The sequence below is a fragment of the Gymnodraco acuticeps genome, unplaced genomic scaffold (assembly GCF_902827175.1).
Source record: "Gymnodraco acuticeps unplaced genomic scaffold, fGymAcu1.1, whole genome shotgun sequence".
NCBI lineage: Eukaryota > Metazoa > Chordata > Actinopteri > Perciformes > Bathydraconidae > Gymnodraco > Gymnodraco acuticeps.
Window position 1 is genome coordinate 661,085 of NW_022990526.1, and position 27,788 is coordinate 688,872.

The 27,788-nt window shown below is 39.9% G+C and overlaps 3 protein-coding genes across 4 annotated transcripts in view; all 3 read right to left on the reverse strand.

Moving 5' to 3' along the window:
* Positions 1-3,996: 3,996 nt before the first annotated feature.
* umps (uridine monophosphate synthetase) lies at positions 3,997-18,336 on the reverse strand. The gene is made up of 10 exons (XM_034227252.1): positions 18,099-18,336; positions 17,230-17,383; positions 16,074-16,198; positions 15,768-15,955; positions 15,569-15,666; positions 14,786-14,946; positions 14,210-14,327; positions 13,679-13,854; positions 5,896-6,010; positions 3,997-5,570 (listed from the first exon to the last, which is right to left on the reverse strand). Exons 1-10 carry the CDS (start codon positions 18,246-18,248, stop codon positions 5,392-5,394), a joined length of 1,464 nt encoding a protein of 487 aa, XP_034083143.1. The 5' UTR covers positions 18,249-18,336; the 3' UTR covers positions 3,997-5,391.
* Positions 7,755-13,159, reverse strand: LOC117553364. The gene is made up of 4 exons (XM_034227253.1): positions 13,098-13,159; positions 12,226-12,376; positions 11,452-11,606; positions 7,755-10,787 (listed from the first exon to the last, which is right to left on the reverse strand). Exon 4 carries the CDS (start codon positions 10,724-10,726, stop codon positions 9,641-9,643), a length of 1,086 nt encoding a protein of 361 aa, XP_034083144.1. The 5' UTR covers positions 10,727-10,787; positions 11,452-11,606; positions 12,226-12,376; positions 13,098-13,159; the 3' UTR covers positions 7,755-9,640.
* Positions 18,337-26,440: 8,104 nt separating the features above from the next.
* Positions 26,441-27,788, reverse strand: part of fn1a (fibronectin 1a) — a 55,856-nt gene continuing 54,508 nt past the window's right edge. For both annotated transcript variants that reach the window (XM_034227234.1, XM_034227235.1), the window contains one exon: positions 26,441-27,605. In XM_034227234.1, the coding sequence (XP_034083125.1) occupies positions 27,537-27,605 (69 nt within the window). In that variant the 3' untranslated portion in view covers positions 26,441-27,536. The remainder of the gene's footprint in view (positions 27,606-27,788) is intronic.

Below are 27,788 nucleotides of genomic sequence, written 5' to 3' on the forward strand. Positions count from 1 at the left end.
ATCACGCCTATTTTCTTCATATAAACCTATTTGGGGATTTTTTCAAAAACAATTAGTTAATGCTTAATTGATCAGGGAATGTAATCAATTATGTGTGTGAAATGTGTTTTGCAACTGTAAATCTGGATGTAGATGTTTTTTCTACGAGATTAAGAACGCAGCTTTAGCTTTGCTTTCGAAAGACAGCTTTACCTGTAATGTAAAATGGCAGTTTACTCTCTTGAAAGGTGAAAAAGTGTATTTGTAAAACCAAAATGATCAATGTATTGTCTGGAACCCAAACCACTTTGACTTGTCATCAAAAAGCCAGATAAAAAAAACTAAAAAGTGGTAATTTAAATTAAACAGAAAACTGAACGGAAGATGTACTCTTTAACATTATACATTTAATGAACGGTTAAAGTGCGTTGGCTGAATATTGCATCAGAGCATCCACATAGCAGATGGCCCATATCAGATATCTGGTGTACGTGTGTTTGTGTGTGGTTAATGTTTAGTTAATGGTTAACATAACCTCCCATGAAGCCCATCTCTCTGCTCCCCGGTGCTCGCCTGCAGCCTCACTTTGTGACGTAGGAGATGGACAGTAATGAATAGGCCCCCAGTGGAAAACACATCCTGACAACATGAATGTGCTAACGGGAAAATGATTAGCGAAAAAGGCACCGAAGGGAGATAGAGAGATTATCATGCGTGTTGTTGTAAATGTCAACATTTTCAGTGCGTTAGATATGCTATCTCCCAGTTCAAACAGGCACATCAAGGCGAGTATAACCGCAGGCTGAAATAAAGAACAGTATGACCATCACTTGGACAGTTCCCAATGACAGTTACGGCTTTATCAGTGTTGTTTGCAGTATCATTATTGACCCCAACAGAGGAAAGCAGGTTTAACATGAACATATGGAGTATTAAGACTGGGATTCGTTATCTTGCTTTAAAGAAAAACATTTCTGTGAAAACAAGAAAATACATATTAGATTTAAACTGCATATTTGTATTCTATGAACTTTGATGATCTCTGATCCAATCAACTATTTTCCCCTTTCTATGCTTTTCGTTGCTTGACACACCTATTAAACAAATAATCCTTAAAAATTGCAACTCAAATGAGTTCCAGGTATTTCTTATCTAATTTGCCTTTGATCAATGATTGTAACTCCAGTAGTCAGATGACGTGTTGTCCAAGGCTGGCTTTGTTTGGAGCATTGTCTGCTGCCAGCTGTATGCAAATAAGACTATTCAGTGAAAATCCTGTACACCTGGTGCTTCAGTTGGTGAAACTACGCTGCTATCAAGTCATCTTAGACAAAGCAATGGTTATGAGTCATGACCTCATGGCTAATGTGTTTTTGTTAACATGTCTACACTTTTTATTTATATAAGATTTATAAGACTTTCAAGACTTGTCTTACCTATTTTGGAACCCTATAACCTCCTTAAACAAACTTTAAAATAACCCAACCAAAAAGCAACCCTCCCTTGTTTGTCTGAACTGAGACTTGACAATGTTAGCAGCAGTGATGCTCCCATGAAAAACAAACTTTGTGTCTTTTTCCAGTTGCCAACCCGTACCTGCATAACGCGAGCCGAACGAACAAAACTTAATCTTCAGGTATTGTACGTGAGGCTCAACGTGAAGCAAATACGGACATGAAAAAGTCACAAAAACTACCAGTGTGTCACGATGATCCAGAGAGGTGGAAACAGCTGTCTTCATCGCTGTTGGGTAACCTTTGGAAGAACATTTGGAAGAAGTTAGAACACCAAGAAAATATTCAAATTGGTAAGAATGGAAGGAAAGTAGGAGTCAATGAAAAGCAGCCTACCTTTAGGAGAAGAAGAAGAAGAAGAAGAGCGGTGGAGGCCAAAATGCTCAAGCTTGGTCAGGTTTGGCTCACCTTTTACGCGCACTGCATGTGTGCGGTTTGTGACAGGTATACACCTTTTATACCTCTACATGTTCTCTCTCTCTCTCTCTCTCTCTCTCTCCCCCCACCCCTCATGGATGAACCAACAGAGAGGATCCTCAGGGCGCTCACGGACACCTGTCGCACGGTGCGTTGCTCTGATCCAATATTGACATAAAGGGGGAGGGGTGTGTGTGTGTGAGTGCGTGTCTGGCGCACACACACACACACACACACACACACACACACACACACACACACACACACACACACACACACACACACACACACACACACACACACACACACACACACACACACACAATCCATGTACCTACCCACCCATTGCCTCCATCTAAAACACCCTCCCTCCCCCCCCCTCCTCCTCCTCTTTGCTGGGCAACGTGTCTGACCTTTGTGCCTGCGATGATGTGTAAAAAGGCGCATTGTAACGTCGCTACCTGCCGACTCAATTCAGCGCCTGTTCATGCATTATTTCCATATCATATGCCTTGCAAATGACTCTCTGCTGATGGGTGGCTCACCTTGTCTGACAACTTTGGAAACATGGCTCCATGTGGAATCTTCCAGGTGTTGTGGAGGGGAAATGCCCAGGGTTCAAACTGCCATTTAAAGGGAGATCCACCCTAATGAGGTGAGCAGTGATGTAGCCACAAATATGTCCCCAAACAGGAAATCAGGGGATTAAAACTTTAATTAATGATGACATCAGCAATTGAGATGGATGCAGAAACAAGTCTTAAAACCTGGAAATAACTTTTACCACTTCCGGTTCCCTCGTCTCGAAGGTCAATGTTTTATGAAAGTGTTTGTGGTTAGATGTCTTAAAAAAGATCTATTGTTAAAACATAGATTAACATAAAATATGTCAGTAATTACCCCACACATGAATGTCCGAAGCTTCTATGTGTCATGAAAACGGTTGTTGCTAACAAGTGGCTAAAAGAGATAGCAAAACGTCAACACGCTCACACAGGAACGCCTTTAGTTTAGCGAAGGTAATATGCAGCCATGCAACAGTGAAGTAACCCGTTTATAGCCTAGCGTTAACTTTAACGTCTGCCGAAAAATCACAAAGTAGTGGTAATATTATCCTGCTGAATAAAACGTGGGAAGTATCATGAATGTGTGTTTGCAGGGATTACTTTCTATTTTACCAGAATCCAATCAGAAAGTCTCATTGCTTTATTGTCAAGGCACCATTTGCGATGCGTCGACACTACACCACTCGGTTGTTAAAGGCCTGTAAACCGAAAGTAATTAATTATGGATAATTCTAAATGATTTAATAGTCGGAACATTCAGTGTGCATGGATTGTTAAATCACTCAGAGAGAACAATATTGGTGATTGAAATGAACAAATATAATTAGCTAACTGATCAAAACCTCTTGCATGCAACATGAACAATGACAGCGAACCAATCAGAGCTCTTGTGACTGCTCTGCGGCTTGTATCTTTTATTTCTGCAAACTTACTTGCATGTCTTTGATTGAAGGGACAGTCTTTCAATTTGACAGATACAACCCTCCATTGACTCTTTATTGGTAGTATAAGTGCTGCTCATTGTGAAAACTGACTGGTCTTTACAAAGTCTTAAAAATGATTGTTTTACTTGAGTTTGAAAGAGACAAGCTTGTCCAATAAAGGATTGCATTATGGGAATTGTAGTTTGACTAATGAAAACGACTAACAATTCATTTCAAGTGCCGCAACATTTAGCAGGCACATTACAGAGAAGATTAAGGAACGTTTAACGTGAGGTATTATAATGCAAGATTAATAACATTTAAAAAACAGTAAACCCATTAAAAGGAAGTCTAGAATAACAATAAAAAGTATTAAGAGTATTACTACGTTGTTTAGAATTTGTCATAAGCTGAAAATGCCTCACCATTCAAGGATATCCAAATTGTGAATGAAAAACAATATACAAAAGGTAGAAAAACTGATATTAAATGTCATCTGACTTCTTCACAGAGAACATCATTATAAAAAAATCTTCATTACAAAAAATATGTATGTGTACAGCAAGGGATCCATATTAAAAAAAAACTTGGGGAAAAGGTTTTTCAACACAATGTTTATTGGAAATAGTCCGTAATACTTAAGACATTTTATTGCTTCTTTTAGTCATAATATGAAAGTACATGGAGAGAAAAAGCCAAACCAGGTATCAATGTATAAGAAACTTTAAATGTAAGCATTAAATCAAGATAACCATATCCCTGCATGTAGGCCTAATAACAGCATAACTGTCGTGGCTCTAGGACACATTTACAAAACGTTTAAATGTTTGTGTCACAAATGGAAAACAATTCTCTCTTTAATTAATAGAACTTGTTTTTTAACTTGACGGACAATAAACAATGCAGAACAACTGGGATCATTCACTCTATAACTGACATTGTATCTATTTATCAAAAAAATGGATGTCACCTCAGTAAGTTAAACAATATGGACGGCAAACATAGGACTCCATCAAATTGTCTAGAATAACTTGATCGTATTAGGCCTTCTCTCATCTTGTAATTTAAACAATCTGATAGTTCAGACGTGTATCATTGGAACAGGTCGTAAAATAAATATCAAACACTGTTCAAATGGACCGCAAGTTGTAAAAAAATAGGGTATTCCAATCAATGAGGCAAATCAACAACAAAAAAAGCCACCACCTGTGAAATTAATTAATTTAAGTGTTCAAAGCTGCAAAATCAAGTCAGGACTCTTGACATTTGAAAGATGTGACATCCATCATTCTACTGAATTGGGATCAAGTCAGTCCGTTTGCTATGAAATGAACTAACTGTTAAAATATTTGTAATACTGATACTCAGGAACTAGTTAAACATTAAAGACCCAACAAAAATTCCCTGAAATGCAACCTTAATATTATACATCCATTTAAAAGGTTTACCCACTCTAATATGTGCTTAAGATCTTGGTCTAATATTTTGGCAATTATATGAAGGGATACTCAGGAATGGCAGGTTTGTGATGAAGAAAAGCTATAGTCTTTGTCAAGGAAATGACACCTCAAATTTCAGATTTAACACAATTGCCATCAGGGAAATTGGGAGTTCAACAGCAAACAAAACAAAACAAAAAACGTACCTATTCTAAATAATGCACCTAATAATACTGAAACATTTCCCCAAATATGTTTAAACCTGCCCCGAGATTTGCAATTTATTCATAGGAAGGAATCAGAAGAACACTGGTAAAGCAGCGTAATGAAAATAGGACAGAATCAAAAGAGTGCATTAACATTAGCTCCAAAGTAAAGTGTCCAAATCCCCACAGCAGCCAGGTAAGTCCTGCAAAAGTCTACATATGTTTCTATGTATACAACTAGTGCACCCTGGTGTTCCTCGGAAATGAAAAAAAGACGGTCATCCCACAGAGATCCTTAATTGCGGCAGGTTAAGTTAAAATAAGACATATTGATGCCTCCCTAACTCCTATTGGCCGCTCTGGCCAAGTCTCTTTGTGTACGCCTGCCAGCCGCACTTCCTGTATAATTCAGCGGCTGTCCGCCTATCAGGAGCCTCCAGGATACCGCGGCCCACGATGATGACATCAGAGCCTTTGTTGCAGAGGACTTCCTCTGGCGTGGTGTACTGCTGGCCCAACCCATCACCTGTGAGAGAGGGGTGGGAGAGAAAGGGTGAGGAGGGGGGATAGAGAAAGGGGGAGGTTGTCGTTTAGTATGAGGAGGAGTATAGATGGAAATGCATAGCAATCATTTCTGGTACTATAGCTCCTCCTGGTGTTAAAGAGGAATAACTACATTGGAGGAAAAACAAGTGCTTAAAAATGCAACAGGAGAAAATACGAGCTCTTCTTAAAGTAATCGACAATTCAGTTGAGTTGTATGCAAATGTCATTTTGTAGATGAGAGGTTTGTCTTTAGCAATACACAAAATAGCTAACCGAGTAAAAAGCAAAATGAAAGTCAAAGTTACCTCCAGCCTTCATCTGCACCCCGGGGGTCATGTGGATGAACTCTGGCCTCTTTGTGATCTTAGAGCCACAGATGAAGCCAATCACAAAGTCTGAGTGGTCCTCGGCCATCTTCAGCTGTGGACACAGATAACAGATTGTAGATTAGAGAACCCTGACTGATGCCCTCTGCAATTTATAATGGCGCATTTCCACCGCAGGCCTCGCTCAACTTAGTACGGTTTTGTTAGGCCCAGCTCACTTTAATGCTGCGCTTCCATTACAGTTTAGGAACTGGGGTAGTAACTATAGTAACGCAGTGTAGGCGGAGCCGTGACGTCATCTTCAATGAGCGCCCCAGAAAAACAACAGCCGTTAGCTGTTAGCACTCAGAGCTCACAGCTCTTCATATCTGTTCAGAAACTAGACAAAGGTTAAACAAGTACAAACCACAGACTGTCTGTGTCATGGCGAATACAGTCGCTTGTATAGGCCGTTGTTGTGAGTGTGGACGGTTGGAGCATATATTGCGTTAGCAATATCTCCATTTAGAAAACTTGCATTTTAAAAGGGTTTTTCGCCTGCCGTCTGTCTGCAGACTTGTCAAAGCATTAATTCATGGTTTTTACTAACCGGTATCAGTATGTTGTTACTTCGGCATCATTTTGAAACGTGTATTACAATTAAATCACGGTCAAATATGTTCATCTTGTTGTAGTTGTAGCCCCCTTGCCAGTGATTCTCTCTCTAGTTTAGCATACTCAGCCCGACTCAGCCCTGTTTGTTGGCCCCGATAGAACCACGATTTTGTTGGGCCAGAAAAAAGGTGAAAAAGTAGCCCCCGGCCGGAACTAGGCATAGTGGAAACGCAACCAAAAGCGGGCCCGGCACGACGCGGCACGCTTAAAGGAATGCTCCACTCATTAGATAATTATTCAAAACTTCAGTATTTAGTGAAACATTATGTTTAAACCATACTCTGAAGAAATCAGCGATATTCCCCGGTAAATAATGATTTTATAGCTCTTTTTTATCAAAACCTGTATATTCCGTCAGGGCGCTGCCATTTTGGCCAGTTTCAGTAGTCACGTGGTGGTCGTGACGTCATCCATGCGTTCACTTTGTAAACACACGAAAACATGGCGGAGTATTTGAGCTCGGACTCGTCAGCCGAGGAAGAAGTTTTTAGCAATGTGAAGAGATTGGAAGGGGGAATTCAGCCATACAGGTTCGAGCCAAGTAGTCAGAACCGTCAGGAATCCAGGGACAGTGACGATGAGGATGAACAGCACGGTGATCTTGCTGGAGACGATCCCTTTACTCATGCAATTGATTTCGGGAGGCGAGTAGGAAGACCTGTACATGAATGGTGTACTTGCGATCGGTGTGTAGCCATGGACAATCCTCTTATGAACATGTTGTCATGAGCTTGAAGAGCTTGAAAATAAACTGTTCACAGACGACGTGGATTGCATATGTTTACACAGGGAATTCGACACTGTGGTGTTAGAAAAAGCTGTTTGGTTGAACCAATAAATGAAGGGTGAGTACATTTGACGGGTACAGCCCTTTCTTCTTAGCATTATATACTTTACTATTATTATTATTAATGGACATATCAACTAAAGACATGTTATTTGGTTAGGAAGTTCTGGATTAAAGATTGAATTGACGTTATCAAAGGTTTTATAATGACGTTTACATTCTAGGAGGACATTATTTTCATCCTCAATCTCATGGCAATGTTTGCACAACCTGTCATTTACAGGAGTATTTGTCTATCGACCATATTCAATAAGAAGTTTATGGTTGTTAATTCTAAAGTGTGTCAAATGGATTCTGTCTACAATTGCATGGCAAGAACATGAAGGCCAACGACAGATAATTTTCAAAACCAAAACTTTACTAAGTATAGCCATGATAAAAAAAATCAAAAAGCATATCTACAGAATGCACTCTTTATAGAACAATGTAGGCTAGGAGTCCTAACATAATAATGGTACAATGTAGTTGAATAAATTCCATAGTAGTTAATCAAATAAAGAAATCAATCTTCCCACAAGTTTCTAGGAATCAGGTGCCACAGAAACTCACAACATTTTTTTTTTTTTCAGAACGTTCAGATTGGCGGCATACAGGCAGTTCACTTGGTGGTGTCACAAAAGGCTTGGCAAAGGTGTGCGGAAAGTTATCCCCAGCTGTGTTGTCAAAGTAATACGAGAGAAATACCCAGATCCACAAGAAAACTACACTGGATTCAGAGAGGCTGATGAAACTGACAATGTGTATCCAGACTAACTTTCTACCAGATAATTCACATAGGCATCAATTTCAAAGATGTTTTCCCTCCTGGAAATCTTGGTTACACCTCCGACTCACTGGACATTTAATTAAATATATATTAATATGAAAAACAAAATGTGAAATTCATTTTTTGCCTCACTCTCAGGGAAATACTGATGAATAAGGCTGGCTTGAAGAAATTGTTCGTTTGCTGTAACCCTACCTACTCAAAATGTTAGGCAAATACAATATTTTGAGTAGACAAATAAAATAAATTCCCACAAAAAATTCAATATTTTTCCATTTTTCATGCAGATTTTATCATTTTCTAAAAGAAATAAAATAATGTACATGTACCTTAACCTACCATTTAATTGTGTCACTTTAGGGTTACAGCAAACAAATAATATTTTAAGGCCAGCCAAAGTTTTCTGTGGTTCCATTCATGAACCAGAGCCCACAAATTCATGATGTAAGCTTTCCATGACATGCATGATAAAGTTACAATAATGTGCAATCACTTTGTGATACAGAAAAGTTCAATCAAAATCTAGTCAACCCTTACATTTTTAAGACTGCCCTAAGCTATGTGTGAGAGTGGTGAACTGCAGAAAGATGTTATCCAAACATTAATGCTCAGAACTAGTCAATCTTTTCATACATGCCTTCTACCATAAAAGAATCAACCAGTTTTGATTCCTTTATGCTTCTACACAATGACATACTTTGTACTGTTAGTAGTGTCATCACAATCTTCAGTTAATGGCAGCCCCCATAGAATTGGTCAAATTAAACTAAAAATCACTTATAAAATGAGTGAAGGCTCCCTTAAGACCTAGTCTGATTTCAACATCAAAGTGGCACTGTACAATTGATTTTTCACCTAAAAATGTCTCAAAAATATTCAGAGCATGGGCATTTAGGTAGAGTTTTTTTTTCTAAAACGGGTATTCTGGAGTGTTGCATTTACGACTTCACTCTTCTCAGGTTTCTCAATATCAAACATGTTTTGATTAACTTCTGGAAGCTGAACATGAGACTTCTCCAAGCCATGGGTACGCATGAGGACCACATCCCTCATCATATCTTCACGATAGCAGTGTTCTTTTGGAACTTTTACTGCTTTTGCAACCCACTTTTTCCTGTTTGTAAAGGACTTCGGCACTACAACATCATACCTAGGCTGACCAGATTTGGTTGTAGCCTGCTGTCGACCAACACCATAGTTGTGGTAGCAGCTAGCTGTGTTCTACATGCCATGCCCTCATGAGAAAAATGCTGCCTCTTCGGAACATACTTGTTGATCAGAGAATGATAGACTTCCAGATAACCAGTATGGCAATATAAAGCACAGTACTTCAAATCAGCTATGATTTGTTTGTTTTTCACCACTTTGGTGAGAGCATCATGAGCAGGAGACCCAACTGAAAGCCATGATTTTGACCTGTCTTCTTCACCAAGTGGGGGATGCTCGCAGGAATGAAATCATTTCTTGTCATTCCACACATGGATGTTGGCTGTGTGGTAAAGAATGGAGTCCCATTTCTCTTGGAGAATCTCCACATTGCCTTGGCAGGATTCTGCACACCACCAGAAGTGGTTACTTATTGACTGTAACCAGCCAAGGAGAGGGGCAAAAGCTTTTTTAATCCCATAGGCTTTGATAATTTTCTTAATGATACTCTTGCAGAAATGCCAAAGATCAAACTGGTGAGTAATTTCAGGAAATTCCACCCTCAGTATCTTTCTAACAGTTTTGTGCCTGTCTGTGGTAAGAATGTTGATGGAGATGTTCCATTTCTTCATGTTAGAAAGACACTGTTTGAGACCCATGGGTTCCATGGCATTGGAGTTCTTCACACTGGGATCTGCCTTATTAAGCACAACAAAATCAACAATAAGACCAGTATCTTCATCCATAAGGGAATATGTCCCATACTTCGCAGAGTGACCAGGACTGTCACAACGACCATCACCAGATAAAACAATTTTGGGCTCCCTGCTCAAGCCATCAATAACACCAATCTGACATGATATCCACGTCTCATTAATAACAGGAAAGAGGTAGCGTTTCTGCAAGGCGAAGAACTGGCTTTTACAGAGGATGGGGAGTTTCAAATAATCTGAGATGTCTTGCATCCTAGCATATGTGTTACCTGAAAACAAGATAGCTGCAGACAACAGCAGGTTACCAACACCCATTCTATTGAAAGTAGGTTGTGATGACCAAGTGTAATTGCACCCAGCAGCACATTTTGTGCTTATAATAAGCCTGGACCCTGATAACATTCTCTGAAACTCCATAACTTCTGCAGCACATCCTGTTCTCTGGCATTTTCTGAACAAGTTAACAATACAAGATTCGAAGACAATGAATTGTCTTTCATCTGCAGTGTTGTCAGGTACAGTGAAAGCTTGAATGGGTTCGAAATCGGTACTAGTAGGATGTTCATCAGATGGGTCACACTCGCTGTCCGATTCACTTTCAGTTTCTGTTTGTGTAACAAAGTCCAAATCATTTGCGTCATCCTCCATCTCAAAAACAGTCATCCAGGGTAAATATCTCCTCATCTATTTGACGTTCAGCCTCTGGTGTAACGACTAGAGGACTTATGTTGCCCGGGATGGAGATCTGTAAGAATAAGAGTGAAATTAGCAAAATTGGAGGACATATTTTTTTTTGTGATACCTAATCAAATCCAATTGAATTCAAGAAACTCTTGATTGACTTTTGTTGATTATTTCATCGTAACTGACATCAACTGGTTGTGCATTGTGCAGCTTGATACACGAAGCATGTAGACCACCAGGGGTTAATCCAAATGTCCCACTCTCACTCATTTTTTTGTCACTACATGCATGTTATGTACCAGAAATTCACATGGCAGTACATACAGTACTGTTCAAAATGATTAGAACACTTGGAAAATTCATTCATAGATTATTGTTAAAGTAATTTTTCGTGAAAAACCTAAAAGATTTTTAAAATCACATTTTAAATGATATTTTAAAATTGTGATATTTTAATTTTGTCACTTACATTTTCATTTGGATATTTAGAAGTTGTAGGTAATAAAATGTAATATACTCAAGCTGCAGCCCCAAATTATGAATACTTTATGAATTTTCCAAGTGTTCTAATAATTTTGAACAGTACTGTATAGCCCAAGCCATGGTCAATTATCAAACATAGCATCAATACCTATCTTGATACACTGAAGGAGTTCAAAAGTATTGACGAAAATGTTGAACACTCCTATCAGGTTGTCATTCTGAGAAGTCCATTAAGCACGTACCTCTGCAGGACTGTTGAAAGATTGAGCTGCACTTGACACAGGAGATGGTTGTGGTTGCGTTGATGCACTTGCATCCTTCTTCGAGTTTGATAAATAGGTGTGGTCCACTGCAATGGCACGTATCATATCATCCATGTCGGTCTGCACTGACATATCTGTAAGTGCAAATAAAATAATAAATGTAATGGCACAATCTAGATACAGAGAAGATCAATGCAATATATGTAACAAGGTGCTGTCATGCGATATCATCTGCCCACCTCAATTCACCCTCCACAGGTGGACCACATCATTAAAAATATACGCATTACAGTCTACACTCCTTTAAAACATAACACTTACTTGACCAATGGAAAGGGAACAGAACAACTTCTTTGCATCTCACAATGGAGACAAATTCCTGAATCATCTATTTAGGCCTCTATATTCAGTTGTCAAGTTGGTCCACTCCAATCAAATACCATGTCAATGTTATCTTAAAAAAAATGATCACTAACATTCACTCGAGGAATGTGGGGATGGTAGTAGATAGGTCAATTATTTTAATTTTTTCAGAAAATGGTAAGTCTGCATGAAAAACAGAAAAATATTGACATTTTGGTGGAAAATTAAATTATTTGCATACTCAAAATATGTTATTTGCCACACATTCTTGGTATGTAGTGTTAGAGCATTTTTTTTTTTAAAGGCGAGTCTGACAAACCACAGCTCCAGTGTCCTTCACGGGAACGATACATTATTGATGTCATTTTTGGAGAAAATCTCCAGACTTACCATTTGTTGACACTGGATTTGCGTGCTTGCAACATTTACAATGTGCCTCTGGTGGTGCCTCTGGCATGTATGGCACTGCAGCTTGGCCCGGGTTTGACACTGTAGCAGTCGGTGCATTGTCACTTTTAGGTGTGAGCAGGGTTTCTAACAGCTGAAATGAAAAATATAAAACCTTGTAGGGATGTTGTATCCAAAATGTCTCTCATTTTTACAAGAACATACATGAATGCCGGGAGGGGGGGGGCTAAAGGCAAAATGGAAAAGGGAAGCTTGTCTCACTAGTCATCAGGCCTAAATGATGGCAATACTGACATTCCTGTCTGCTAATGTATTGTCAGGGCCCCAGCAAACATTTTAGAACATTTACTGATTTAAGCTAGAGAATTAAAGCAGTCTGGACAGTCTGAGAAACGTCGCCGGACAATTACAAACACTAGATAATTCCAAAAGATCCCCATCTACAAAACTTCAAATTCAAATATTTTATTAATTAAAAGGCCAACTACAGGCAAACAATACAATTGTGTATATCATGTACTTCCCAAATAATATAAAATAAAGTTTTCTAAAAAGGCAAACAATACAACCCCAATGTAGGCCTACTTAGTAAATAGCCTACAATGATTTTGATTACTAGATATGTATGCATGTAGTACCACCCTTGATAGCGATTCCCTCTCTAGTTTAGCATACTCAGCCTCGTTGTCCCTGGCCCTAGAACCACGATTTTATGGGGCCGGAAAAACTGGGGGAAAATACCCACTAGCCGGTACTACGCTATATGGAAAGGCCACCAAAAACTGGCCTGGCCTGGACGATAAAGGACGTTTAAACGGGGCTACCCGCTGCAATGGAAATGCGCTATAACATACCTTATTCTTACTCCGAGCACTACTTCTGGTCCTCCGTCGCTTCACACTTGCAGAGGGCGATTTCTCAACTGGCCGAACTGGTGTCCTGGTCGGTGATGACACCAGAAAGACCGATGGTACTGCATCTCCATTAAGTAATGGTTGTTCAATAAATCCCATGTTATGTTTCATCATACTCTCAGAGTAGTCGTCCGGAAACTTGAAATGTTCGCTGCATACATGCGCCTGTGGATCTTTCGGTTCGGGCCGGCCACATTTCGCTAGCCACTGCCTCCGAACGAACTTCCTACGCTTACCTTTTGGCAACAGATGGAACCGAGCATTCCGTGGATTGTTCCGCATGGTTTACGTCACGTCCGGTAAAATGGCGCCGCCCACAGTGTTGATGTTATTTCGGTAATTAATCAGTTTAAAATCACTGATAATGTCATCGGATAAAAAAAAGAAAAAAGAAAGACTGGCAGAGACTGGTCTGTTTTATCGGATGATAATTTTTTTTAAATGAGTGTCATGAGCATACCATTCCTTTAAACAGCGCCATGGTGGAAATGCACCATTAGAGTTGCAGAGACATTGCTTACCGCAGCCTGGGTGTACTCCCCAGTAGCCAGAGATCCCTGGGAGCTCATCTGTGCTATGAGCAAGCAGCCACGGCCCAGAGGCTTCCCTATAGCACCGAGGCCCTGCACCACCCCGGGGCCCGGCACCACGTGGGCATTCACTATGTGGGACCAGGACGAAATCTGGTACACACCACCTGGGGGAGAAAAAGTCACAGATTTTAGAGCTGCTAATGGTCTGGTTCCTAGCAATTTGTCAGTATTGCTTTTAAATGATGAACCTTTTAGAAAGCTCAGGTCTTCTGGTACTGCGCCTTAGTTCATAGCTAAAGAAAAATGTAGACCCGCAGAGAGGCGTCTTTTTATTATTACAGCCTATGACTGAGGAAGAGCCTCCCACAAGGTTGAGGGTGTTCATCATTTTAAGAGCCAGCTCAAGATGAATTGTCTTGCACTCTTTTATTTCTACTATGTTTCTTTTAGCATACTGTTAAAATACTTACAATAGACACAAGAAAAAAGTTATACGTTTTTCAAAAATATGCTCATTACCATCATACTGATGCTTGACTGTGTTTCCAATGTCAGCGAACTTGCGATCTTCGAAGATGAGGAAGTTGTGTTTCTCAGCCAGAGCCTGCAGTTTCTGAGTGAAACCCGCTGTGTAGTCCTGTTATTAGACAAATGAATACACATATGTTAATATAATGCAACCAGTTTAAATCTAACTCTAAATAAGTGTCTTGGTTTTTTTGTATCCCCTTTATATGTTTATATCCTTTTTTAAATCATAATTATTCGAGCTGTTTTTTATTATTATAATTATTTATTACATCTATACATCTTTAAAAAAACAAAAAAAGACGCTTTAAGATTAATGGCATGACTGTCTCTTGTTTCATTTAAACTGTAAGTGAGAAATTGTTTGTCTGCTTTTTAACAAAGTATGTTTGGACAAACTAATTTTCAGTTTATGTGTATAATAAATATTTCAGCTGTTATTATTTTCTTTTTAACTTTAAAACTAATCTGAGATTTAAGGCCTTTATTTGGTTTGTTTATAATGTTCTAAATCTCAGAATAAACCGTCAGTATTCTTCGTGTTCAGTATGGCCTGGTCTCACTGACCTTCAGGATGTCTACGTGGGTCTTCAGGATGCAGACGAGGGGGCCCAGGGAGTCGGCGAGCTGCAGGAGCTCCTCGCTGCTTGTCAGGTCTAAGGACACACACAGGTTGGAGCTCTTCTCCTCCATGATGTTCAGCAGCTTCGCCGCCAGAGGGTGGACGTCTGCAGACAATAAGGGGAGAGACTGGATGAAGAGCTTTTTATCAACATGCCATTTGCACCAAATGATGCTATCTAAATGATATGACTTGAAATGAAGAATAACAATGTAAAAAGTCCTTTAAAAAGATAATTGAAATGAATGAAAAGGCACCAAATGACGCTATCTAAATTATATGACTTGAAATGAAGAATAACAATGTAAAAAGTCCTTTAAAAAGATAATTGAAATGAATGAAAAGGCACCAAATGACGCTATCTAAATTATATGACTTGAAATGAAGAATAACAATGTAAAAAGTCCTTTAAAAAGATAATTGAAATGAATGAAAAGGCTGGAAGGGTTTTTCTTTGAAGTTGGAAGACACCTTGCAAAGAAATATTGTTAATATGCATGTTTTGTTTTGTTGATCTTTAATAGCATTTCCAGTATTGTATATTGCATGTTTTTAGTGACTGTATTACTTGTTATTTTAAATGTAAGATTTGTTTAGGTCGACGTACAACATCTGTCCAGGACTAGAGATGAAAAATAGCCTCCTTGCTACGTCTGGCACATTTACAGAAATGTTTATTAATGTGCCGTCTCCCTTTTCAATAAATAAATGCTTGAAAGCCTACATACTTGGTAGTTTGGCTCTCTCTGCGTAGCTCAGCTCCGTCGTCTGCTCCAAACACAGCTTTTTGGTCGCAGAAACTCCATTGCTGTTCTCCTTCTTGGGGCTGAAAGAGGAGAGGAAGTAGCTAATGTTAGCAGTAAGGTGTGAATTAAAAACACAACACCTATCCTCGCCATCTTAGTTTGGAAAACGTTTGGACTGTACCTGAAAGTGTTGTTGTCCAGGATGAACTCGCGGACGCTCTGTGCTGTTTTGGCGTCGATGCGCTCGGCTGCCAGCAGCACGTTGAGCAGCTTGAACATGGGGATGATGGGATGGAGCCGAATGCCCTTAGAAGCCAACATCTCCACACCGCCCTGCTCTCTGTCCATCAGCACCACGGCATCCGTCACCTAGAAGGGGGGAAAAAAGATGGTTGCTGCACTTTGTTTCATTATTACAGTACTTGATGACCTCTACAGTGATAATTCAGACAAGTCATGGTTTCTACTGTAGTTTCTGATTCTGTACCTTCAGCCCCCCTGTGTAGAGCACTTCAGCGGTCTCCTGGATGCTGCTGCCGCTGGTCACAGTGTCTTCAATAATCAGACATATATCCCCCTCCTGAAATGAGCCCTCCACCAGACGCTTGGTTCCTAGAGGGGTTACATAAGGAGCATTATTAGTCACTATTCAACCAAACTAACAGCAACTGCACAATGGCCATAATTCACTTACCTACAATCAAATCAGCCCTCAAAAAGCTTTTATTACTATTAGTCTTAGACTATAGTGCCTCTTATCTTATACACTTTTAAACAAAATTAGCAGGAATATACCGGTGTTTTTAATATGAGAAAACCTGGTTAAAAATAGGGCGTATACTGCTAATAGAATGCCAGTAGACGAGTATGCTGGCTCTTACAGCAGGTTTAGTAAACAGTTAAAGGCAGTAATGTCGGTTTTCTCTTTTTAATATATGTTACTTCATATTTTCCTATTTCAAACACTCAAAGCGGAGTTGGTAGTTGTGACAAGGCAAAGACTTAGATTTATTGATTTTGTTTCTGTTAAGTTTGAATGAAGAGTGTTTTATGAAAATAGGCAAGTTAAAGTGAACAATTCTGTCAATATGCTAACATTAGTTAAATGTGTTGTACATTTCTAAATTATAATTACTTGCCAAATCCCTGTTGTTTTAATCTATAGTGTATTCCCTTTAACTTTGTCAGACAAAGGGGCCCAGGAAAAGGACCGAATTGGCATGTCTGCATGTGTCGTGTTTTCATTACTGCCAAACGTGGCTAGAGTCGATAAATACCCATGACCCATAGTAATTTGTCCCAGGAATGAATGCCAATTGTAACCTTCCCACTCAGAACAAAAGACAGCGGTTAGTGGGTGCTAATGCCTTTTTTGTCAGGTAACAAATGGGCTTCAGGGATGTAACATCTATGTTTCGCTTTGTGAATCTCCGAATGGTATCACGGTACCATAAAGGACAAACACATCCCAATATGGATCCTTTTATACATAAAGAGCAAGTCGCTGTGATTTTAAATAACCGTCATTTTTATACATGTTACTATCCAGATTGTCAAAATAGGACGATTCTGATTAGACAAAATACGTGAATACTCCTAAATGTTACAAAAAAAGCTTGTTACTAACTAAGCTTGTCACTAACCATAGTCCTTGGCCTCCTTTCGCCTGATGAGCATAGGCAGTTCATGTCTGGAACAGATGATTGTGGCCATAGGCAGGGCTGTGTATGGGACCCCGCACACCGAGTCAAACTGAAGCCCCTCTTCTTGCACTCGCTCGTAGATGAGACTTGAAACCTGCAAACAAACAAGGAATCAAGAGTCAGACCATACTACTGCAGTCTTGAGGTAAGGGCTACACAACAATGAAGTCACATGGAATTCTACAACATCTAATAAACTTAAATGTTTCCCCACCACAGTTTAAAATGTGACACCTGATATACTGTGTGATAATGTGGTAACTATAAAAATGGCTTATGAATATTTGGAGTGCATTTTAGAGGTAATACATTTCCAAACAATTGCTCTTTGGTGGAACCTTGTAATGACTACTACGTTAAATGAACATGATGAAATAGCCAAGTACTGCCATTAACAAATATCCAATTTTTCTGATAGCGTCATAGAATAGTTTATTCAACTTCTGGATCATTTGAGTCTTTAGTTACTGTTTTTGTGGTAGAGTTAACTATAATAAAGACCATATTCACAGAAGGGGAAGCCCATATGAATATACAATCAAATTAGGCATAGGTTTCAACTTGCATAAACGGTATTGTTCTAAAATAAAGAAAAACGGAGGTCTTTTATCGTGATTGTTGGACTTTTAGGCTGTCGATACACACATTACCACATCGTTAACACCTCACTTCAACACGCCTGAGGAGACGTACATTTTAGCGTCATTATAACAACCTTTTGTATTTGGATAATGTAGCTTTGTGCTGTTTGTTCGTTTCTAAGGTTATCATATGCTGTGCGGGAGCGAGGACATGCAACACGTGTTTACCTGGTTCATGAGCTTGGGGTGGGACACGAGCACCCTGAGGTCAATATAAATGGGTGTCATCATGCCGCTCTTCAGCTTGTACTCCCCGAACTTCACCGCGTCCACATCGTGGAGCTTCAGAATTAAACTGTCGATATATGCGTTTTCCATCTTGTCTGTATTTAGGAGATATAGCAGCAGGACTTCTGTCTCACTTATATTCTACTCCACTGTCTGTTTCCCCAGTAGCATGCCACTTCCGCTCTGACGGTTTTTTCAAAATAAGAGCGCTATCGGCTATAATAATAATACATTTATTTTGGGGGGCGCCTTTCATAACACCCAAGGACACCTTACAGCAGGGGTAGGCAAGTAAGTTTGGCCTCGGGCCAATTTTTTGCTGAGCCACAAGATGGCGGGCCAGAACATAATCAAAGCCTAGTTCAAGGAATTGATTTTGGTAAGAGGGCGCAGCGCCCCTATTCCCCGGTTCAGAAAAAAAACTCTGATATCGCTGATAACCTTCCCCATCAACACTCTGATGCGCAGTCAGATCCGCTGATTGGTTCACTGATGATATAGGCGCCCAATCCAGAGCCTCTGGCTAGACCCGCCCAAAGGGAGGCTCGTCCTCTCTAGCCCCATTTCAGTCCCAAAGCCAGGGCTATTATCTGTATTTTAACACTTATCTTTTAAATTGAGGTGTATTTATTGTTCTTTTCAAAGTAAATTTTTCTCTGAAATGTTAGGGAGGATGGTCCTCCCTTTCCTCAATGGACGAGCCTCCACTGAGTAAAGTAGAGTTATTAACTCGGTAGCAGTGTTATTTAACATACTTTTATTCTGATAAGTATTGTCAAGTTCTCTGGGTTTTTGGCATTTATTTGAGTGTTTGCCCACATTTAAGAGGCTTGAGGGACAACTGGAATCCTTTTTCCTTTTCTTTATTTCAACTTTTCAAGGACACATTAGGATTCTTTCAGGTTGAAAACCTTTAAAAAATATCAAAGGACAAAATAAATCAATTACAGCATGTTTTGCTTTGCAATTTAATATAGGCTCTTATAACCTAAATTAATCAGTAACCAAGTATTTTACTCAAACTCAATGTATTTAATAGTTAAATAAGTACTTTAATTGACCTGGTTCCCCACAACCACACATTTGCCATATGTGACCCGCTCTATCGAAATCAGTCGGAAGTCGCAACGGCTCATTTCAAAATAAACGTGGATTTGCGTAAAAAACTAGTTTTTCAGGGTTTGAGTGTTTCGTTTGATTTTAAATAAACAAAGTCTTGGCTTTCAGAATATGGAACTTGTATTTCCAAAATCACACGATAAATACATGTTTGATGAAGCTTGTAAAGGGAAGATGACAGCTCTCCCTCGCCACTCTGCTCTTCCACAGCGCCGCTTCCCCTCCCTCCGCTGACATTATGAATGTATGTCGGGACATCATTTATTTTACCGGACAAATTTGAAACTTACCGGTCATGTTTCAATAATAATAATAAGAATGGTGTAGCAGAGTTTCCGTTAGCAGGTAATCACCGGACTATGACAGGATATGCTGATGTTTAAAACTCAGTTAATGGGAGTCATTTTTATATTGCTTCAGTTTATAATCGTTACAGATCGAAAAGTTCAGATTCATTTTTCAATAAATGATTCCACAAACAACAAACAACATAATTATTACATTCAAACAAACTACTTGTAGTAGATGAAGTACATTATTCAAAAGTTTACATTAACTTTGGATAATAACACGGGAGAAACGGATCCTCTCTTTTCCCCTCTCCCTCCCTCTCTCTCCTGACAGCCCGTCAGTTTCTCATGCAGCGCGCTAAACAGTGGGCGGGGCTTCAGGTGATTATGCAGCAGCTGATCTGATCTCTCTCTCGGGTCCGGTTATACTTCACTCGCGTTTATATCCATATCGATCAGATCCAGCTCTGCTGATCGGCCTTCATAGAGAGCACCGATCAAACTATTAAGAGTGAATATCGGCCGATAATGACCGGCGGCCGATCGATCGGCGCAGCCCTAATTATTACCAGACATTTTGACCAGCAGGTTTAGAATTTACCGGGTTTTAATTAATTTTACCAGATAAAAACCGGTGATTACCGGCTAACGGAAACCCTAATGTGCGACTCTCGGTCCTATGTTGTTAAAAAAAAAAAAAAATCTCAAAATAATATTTTATTTTTGATTCTCAAAATTACGGGCCAAATATTATTGCTGGCGGGCCAACAATGGCCTGCGGGCCGCCTGTTGCCGACCCATGCCTTACAGGGTTACAGATTTACAATTTTACCTTACAAATTAAAACAGTATCAGCCGGGGTAAGACAAGACAAACAACAGGAAATTGACTACAAAAGGACACAAAAGCGTGATCTTAGCGTTATATTTGACACCTTTTAGCTCAAAATAAGCACAATTCTACAAGAACTATAGTCAAGTACGTTAACAGTCTATTTAAAAGGAAGTCCTCCAGTTGTTGAAAGAAATGTAACACCTAATCAGATTAATAAAACATGAATTCTATGAAGAATGTGTTATTGAAGCCGTAAAATAAAAAAATAAAAGCGGTTGGTGTAATAACAAACACAATATTTGTGTGCTTTAGTTAAAAGTTGTTCAAGAACAATTTCATGTAATTTTGTTCTGAAGGGAGAACCGATTGACCGGAAATCTCTGTAATAGAGTGGCGAAGTCCCTCCCCTTCCGGTGGACCTCCATGGGACCTTATTTCGAAAAAATTATGTATTGAAGTCAATGGAGAGAGCAAGATTATCTTTCGATTCCGTTTGAATTGTGCCACGAAGTACACATATGATGTTTGTCAATTTCAAAGATAATTTTGCAAGTCAAAAAAATAATAATGTGTCGTAAAACTGTGAAGTAACACATTTGTTTGTGTGAAACGCTCAATGAACTACATCTCTGGCTTCCCACAACAACACACGTCACCAAGATGGCCGTCACTACCGTCTTGTCAACAAAACGATTGACTACCCTCACTATCACCACAATTGATTAATTGATTGAAAAGTGTATTAACAGCTTGTATATTGGGTACAGTACAGTACAGCTCAAAACATACAATTGTTAAGGGGATGCAGACCAGAGAAAGACTTTCGTCTTGTTTACATCAGGGTCCCCCATTTCCAATTCATCATGTCATTTAAGACATATAAGACATATTTGACATACAGATGGCTTATTTACAATTTACATACAGGTGGTTTTTTTACATACAGATTGCTTGTTTACAATTTTCATTTTAGATTTCGTTCCAATACATCCTAACCGGACATTTAAGACATACCAAGTCTACAGATATACAGTTAGTAACAGTCTAAAATGCGAGTATATACATAGATGGGGGGGGGGAAGCTGTCCATTGAACGACAGGTTGAGATTTGTACCATTACCGGGGCCAGTTTTGCAATGCTCTCCCCCGAAGGTGCTCTTTAAGAGAGGTTTTGAAGGTAAGTATAGTTTTACTTTCCTTTACAGTTGTGGGAAGAGCGTTCCACCTTGATGTGGCATAATTGCGAAACGTGTATTCCCCCTTTTTTGTGCCAAATCTGGGTTTCACATGATTTGTGGAGCTCCCTCTGGTGTTATGATCATGGTATTCCTTGACCTTTGGGAAGAATTTTGACATGTACATGGGTACCATAGAGGTGTAGTGGATCTTGTAGACCAGGCCCATTGCAAGTAGCTGTACTCTGTCGTCTACTCTAAGCCATCCTAGGTTGTCAAAGTGGGCAGAGGTGAGGTGGGTTCTAGATGAAAGGTCAAGCAGTAGTCTGACCAGTTTATTTTGCGATGTTTGAAGTTTTATTTTTAGCGCCTTGGAGGTGCTATGGTACCATGACGTGCAAGCATAGTCATAGTACCCTTGAATGAGTGCTCCTGCCAGAGTTTTCAGGGTGTTTTTGTTTACCAGAGAGGAGATCCGGTATAGGAATCTAGTTCTTTGATTGACTTTTTTTATTACATTGGATGCCATTTTGTCACAGGAGAGGTTTGCCTCAAGAATAGATCCTAGGTATGTAATTTCCTTCTTACTTGTGACAATAATGTCACCCACTGCAACTGAGAAGTCGTCGGATTTGCTGAGATTATGTTTCGAACCGAAGAGAATGGACTCTGTTTTACCCAGGTGTAATGATAATTTATTATCGGCGAGCCAGGTGCAGATTCTGCCGAGCTCGGAGCTGAGGGTTTTTTCAACCTGCAACCCGTTCCTGTCAGAGACAAGCAGGGCTGAGTCGTCCGCGAACAGGAACAAGTTGCAGTCACATGCTGATGACATGTCATTTACATAAATTAGGAACAGTAACGGACCTAATATGCTTCCTAGTGGAACACCACAGCTCACTGGGAGGGGGGGGGGGACAGAGTACCGTTTACCTCCACCATCTGTTCTCTCCCCTCCAGGTAGGATTGCATCCAGCTCACCGATAGTTTATCAAAACCAATTGCTTTTAGCTTGTCAATCAGAATGGGGTGATTGACAGTGTCGAAAGCCTTTTGTAGGTCCAGCATCACCATGCCGCAGTACTTGCCCTCGTCCACCTCTTGTTTGATGTGGTCGCTCAAATAAAGAAGGCATGTGTCAGTGGAGTGGGATGTTCTAAAGCCAGATTGAAATTCATAGATTAGTTTCTTTTCCGCTAGGTACTTTTCGACTTGTTCATATACTATTTTTTCCATGACTTTCGAGATGGAGGTAAGTATAGAAATAGGGCGGTAGTTGCCTGGGTCCAATTTGCTGCCCTTTTTGTGCAGGGGGGTTACTCTTGCAATTTTGAAGTCTTTGGGTACTTTTCCCTGTTTTATGGAGAGGTTAATTATGTGAGCTTTGACTGGTGAGATGGCGGTTGCTGTGTCTCTGAGGAATTTGGAGGGGATATTGTCGTGGCCAGTGGCCTTGTTAGGTTGGAGGGCGCTCAGTTTAATGAGTACCTCTGCTGTTGTTACCCTTGCTAGACTGAAATCATCTTTGCGTACCCCTAGGTTTTTGTAGTAGGTCATGATGTGATCTACTCCAAAAAGCCCTGAGTGGGAGGGTAATTTATTTACAAGAGTTGTGGCTATGTTTGTGTTAAAAATGTTCAAGTACTTGGCCACATCCAGTTTGTCTGTGATGAGCCTGTTATCTGTTTTTATGTTTAAGTTAGAAAATCTCGTTTTGAGTTTTTTACTGCAGCCAAGCTGGTTATTGAGTAATTTCCAAAGTTCACGGGGTTTATTTTTGTTTTCCTCAGTTTTGACATTGATGAAATTCTTTTTGGCAGTTTTGATCATGGAGCTTACGTCATTTCTTAGTCTGTTTCTTTCAATTTTGAGTTCAGTCACGTGGGCCTGGAGTTCACTGCTCGTGCTTTTGGAAAGCATTGACTGACTTTTATGAAACTCAGAGCATTTTTTGTCTCTGGTTTTCATGGCAGCGCGATTTTTTTACCCTGGTTGTTCTTAGGGGGGCCAAATCATTGAGTATTGCAGATAATTTGTTTTTGAAACCAAGCCATGTTTCTTCAACTTGTGTACCACTGAGCTCATCTGACCAGTCCAGGCTCTCCAGTTCTAGGTTAAAGGCCTCGCTAGAGTAGTTTTTGAGGTCTCTAGATATGACTGTTTTGTGACAGCCGGCCCTTTGTTTTAGCTTTTGCGGGTACAGAATATCATATAATGATCACTTAACCCGCATGCTATAACCCCTTTACTGGAGATCCTGGACTTGTCAGAGGTCAGAATGAGATCAATGGTAGTTTGTGTTGTTTCACATACCCGGGTGGGTTGGGTGATTAGCTGGCTGAAGCCGTGCAGATCACAAATCCTACTGAAGGACTTGAAGACGGACGTGTCTTTACGTTGCATATCCGTGTTCCAGTCTCCAATAATAATTGTCTCTACATCCCCCACATCAGCCAAACACCCATCTAATGTATGATAAAAGTCACTCTGTTCCGGTGGTCTATAGATTGTCCCGACTATTACAGATTTAGCATTGTCAAAAATAATTTCAACCCACAGATTCAATATTTTCATGATGCAGGTCAGTACGGTTTTTGAAATTGGTGTCTTTATGTATGTACATGCAGACACCACCTCCATTCACATTCCTGTCCCTTCTCACTACAAGATAATCTTCAATTTCAATCTCTGAATCTGTAATGGAATTGTCCAATTTGGTCTTAGAAAAGCATAATATGCTTGCCTTACCGTTCATGAATAGCTGCCTGAGTTCAGCCAGTTTGTGTCTCAGGCTGTTAGTGTTCAGATGAAAAATATGTGGTCCATTTTTGTTGCTTAAATGCACAATGTCGTCAGCTTGCAGATATTTGTCTTTGTCCGTTACAGCAACCGGCTTGTCGTGGTGGTGGTGGTGGTGGTGGTGGTGGTGGGGGGAGGGAGGCTCCGTTGTAGCTTTAGCCGTTGATATGCTAGCAGGGTGGCTAACAACATGGCGGATATTTGTTCCCTCGGATCTCGGTTCTCTTCCTCTCGTCACTGCCTCATGCGTGTCTGTCTGCCGAGGCGTCCCCGGGGGAATCTCGAAGTCTCCGTTTATTCCTTGGTCTCCGCTGTCTCCACGGTCTCTGTTGTCGTCGCGTAGTTGTTGTTGCAGCGGAAGAGATGCTAGTTCTGATGCTAATTGAGATGCTAGCTGCTCGAGCCTGCAGGACTGGCTTCTTGTCTGCACCGGGCCCGGATTCAGATGGATGTCTCCCGCTAACAATAAGACCAAGACGATCATACTTCTTCGGTCTAGTTTGCCTGACGGGGGTAAGTACTTTCGCGTCGGGTTTGCAGTTAATAATGCATGAATGCTTGCACTTCCAAAAGCGAGGTGTTTCCTTTCCCAGCCGTTGAGAAGGTAAAAGTCATTGTGGTTCATTTTATCCCCGCTTTCATTACTCTCCTTCTCTAAGTGATGTTGTCTCATTGATAAATTGAGGTAGGAGTCCATAATCCATATTGTCAGGAGGATGAAATATGTAAAAAATCGTGAGGAATAACCGCCAAAGCGGGAGCTCTCGAAAATGCGACCACTCATAGTGAAACCGGATGTGCATGAATGAAACACGTCCAGAAGAATGTCATGCTGCCTGCCTGCCTTCCTTTGATTCTCTCTGAACTGCCTGGTCTTTTTAATGTTTAATGTCAACCATTTGTGCAGATAGCATGAAGTACAAAAGATCGGCGATCGCCGATGCTAGCGTTAGCATTTCTCCCCCGGGCTTAAATTGTGTATTATAGAATGATCACACCGGTGACAGTACTCTTCAAAGGGTTCACGAAATATGACTACTACTCTTACTGTTTAACATTTTGGATTACTTAATGTTACTTCATATTAAGGCTAATAAAAATGACAAGGCTGTAATGCTAACTAACATGTTAGCTACTAGCTAGGTAGCTAACTTGATCCAGCCACTCCTGGGGGGTATACTACGAAGCAGGATTTTCGCTTAGCCGGCTAACTTCAGGGAAAACTCGGGGTTTCCGGTCCTACGAAGCTGGTTCTATTTTTAGCAGGCTAGATCTCCATGGTAACTTATGCTGTGCGGCTAACCAGGGGGGTATACTACGAATCTAGTTCAACCTATCCTGGATATGTGTTTGAGTTATCCGGTTGACTTAATCGAAAACAAAGCCGCTCTCGCTAAACTATCCTATCAACTCGTTCGCTCAAGCCAGCCGTGTCCTATCTAGTTAGGTGCGCGTTCACAAAGTTGAAGAAGAACGAACAAGACCCATTGCTGGTATGAATCGTATGATAACAACCTGGTACTAAGCACACAGGCATCTTGTTAAAGTTATCTTATTTTAGCCAGCGCCATATAGATAGATGATATCTATATGGCGCTGATCTTAGCTCTAGTCTCAAGTACCGCAGTCTCTTCTCCTAAGTCCTTTTGAATTCTCCTATCCACTATCCCTTAACCCCGTGACGTTTCACTCAGAGGTCAAGGAATAGGAGATAGGGTTAGAATTTAGGAGCTGATTTTTGGATTATCGGAACGCAACCCTGCTCATTTTCCGAAATAAGGTCCCATGGACCGGAAGTAGATGGGCGTGACTTCGCCACCGTGGGGTTCTTTCTTTTCCGAATAAAAGCGCACCCCTTCAACGCATAGATGTATAATAACAACAACGTCTTATGTTTATTGTTTTACTCGGAAACGGACTGAAATATTTTATTTATACATAATATAAACGAAATAATCATTTTATTACGTCCTAAATCAAGCCCTGGTCCAAAAGCCTTAATATTAGTTTACCATACATTACCTGAAAACTACACATATTCCCTGAACAAAAAACACAGACAAGATTTGGCTTGGGTTTTTTTCAGTTTATTAAAAAGATTCAGTCCACAGTAGTTCAGATTTTGGCACCAACAATATAAAAACAAGTTAAACAAAAATAAAGTGTACACCCTAAAAAAGCATTGAACAAAATGCCTGAATAAAAGGGATAAATAAAAGAATGAATTAAAAATAAACAAGAAATACAAACATTTATGTAATTAAAATGCATTTCACTTGGAAATAATGGTGAATTTTACAATATTGTTTTTGAAATTACAGTTTCACTTTTGGTCAGTCAGCTTTTGCTTCATTGATTTTATGGGTGCTACACCTTATGTACTTTCAAAATACCCACATCATGAATCACAGAATCACATCTAAATGGTGTGACTTCTCTGTGCTGTAATAATGGCAATGCAACGATTTGTTTCTAATACTAACTCAAAAGTAACAGTGCTTATCTCAGGCTTGTTGTTATGAATTTCTTGTTTTGTAAAAATAACTCAATGGGAATCAATGTATGGCTTTGGAAATCCTTTGCAATAAACCCACACTGCTGATTTGGAAATGTGTTTACCTAATATCTTAACATTTCCTGAACATACAATAGTCATAGTGAGTCTCAAATGCATCATAAAAGCAACAGATGTGGCTACAGTTATTACCAGAGATCCTAATTCCATAAAACCAGGCACATTGTGTTTTCTCTTAATCAAAAGGGAAACTAATGGTCATGGAATGTTTTGAAATACTGACATTTTTCCAAAAGCAACATTTAATTGGGATGGGGTAGGCAGGTTAGGGGTGATAAAGCAGCAGGTGTTGTGCTCTAGCAAAGTGAGGAAGAAATTTGATTAGATAACGAAATTCTTGATTCTGCTGAAGAAGTTAAAAACCAACATGAAAAGTTGGACGGATCTTTGAAAAGGCACAGAGGGTGGTGTAGTAAAGTCTTTTAAAAAGGCACTCAAATTTGGTGCGGGGGAAACCTTTAAGGTACAGATCAGATGGAAATGTCTTCTTCAAATGAAAACAGGTGGAGGCTTCCTTCTTGAAATGGTAGTGACGCTGTAAGGGGTCTCACTTCCTCATCCTCCTTTTTTCATGCTCGCCTCTTCTCTAATCTGAGGGGGGGTTGGCGTCAGCGTACAGCTCTGGCCTCAAACATTCAATCGGACAATGGATGTTCTGGAGAGCAGAGAAGGGCAGGACAAAAACAGAAGAAATGTTGTAATTTATTAGCTTTGACTGGATTTATAGCAACAAATAAGTGATTACCAAAACTATGCTGCATTTAATACTATACAGAATTGTGGGTAATTATTGGAAATTAATTGAAAAAGAGTACTGTGCGACAACTTTATTTAACTT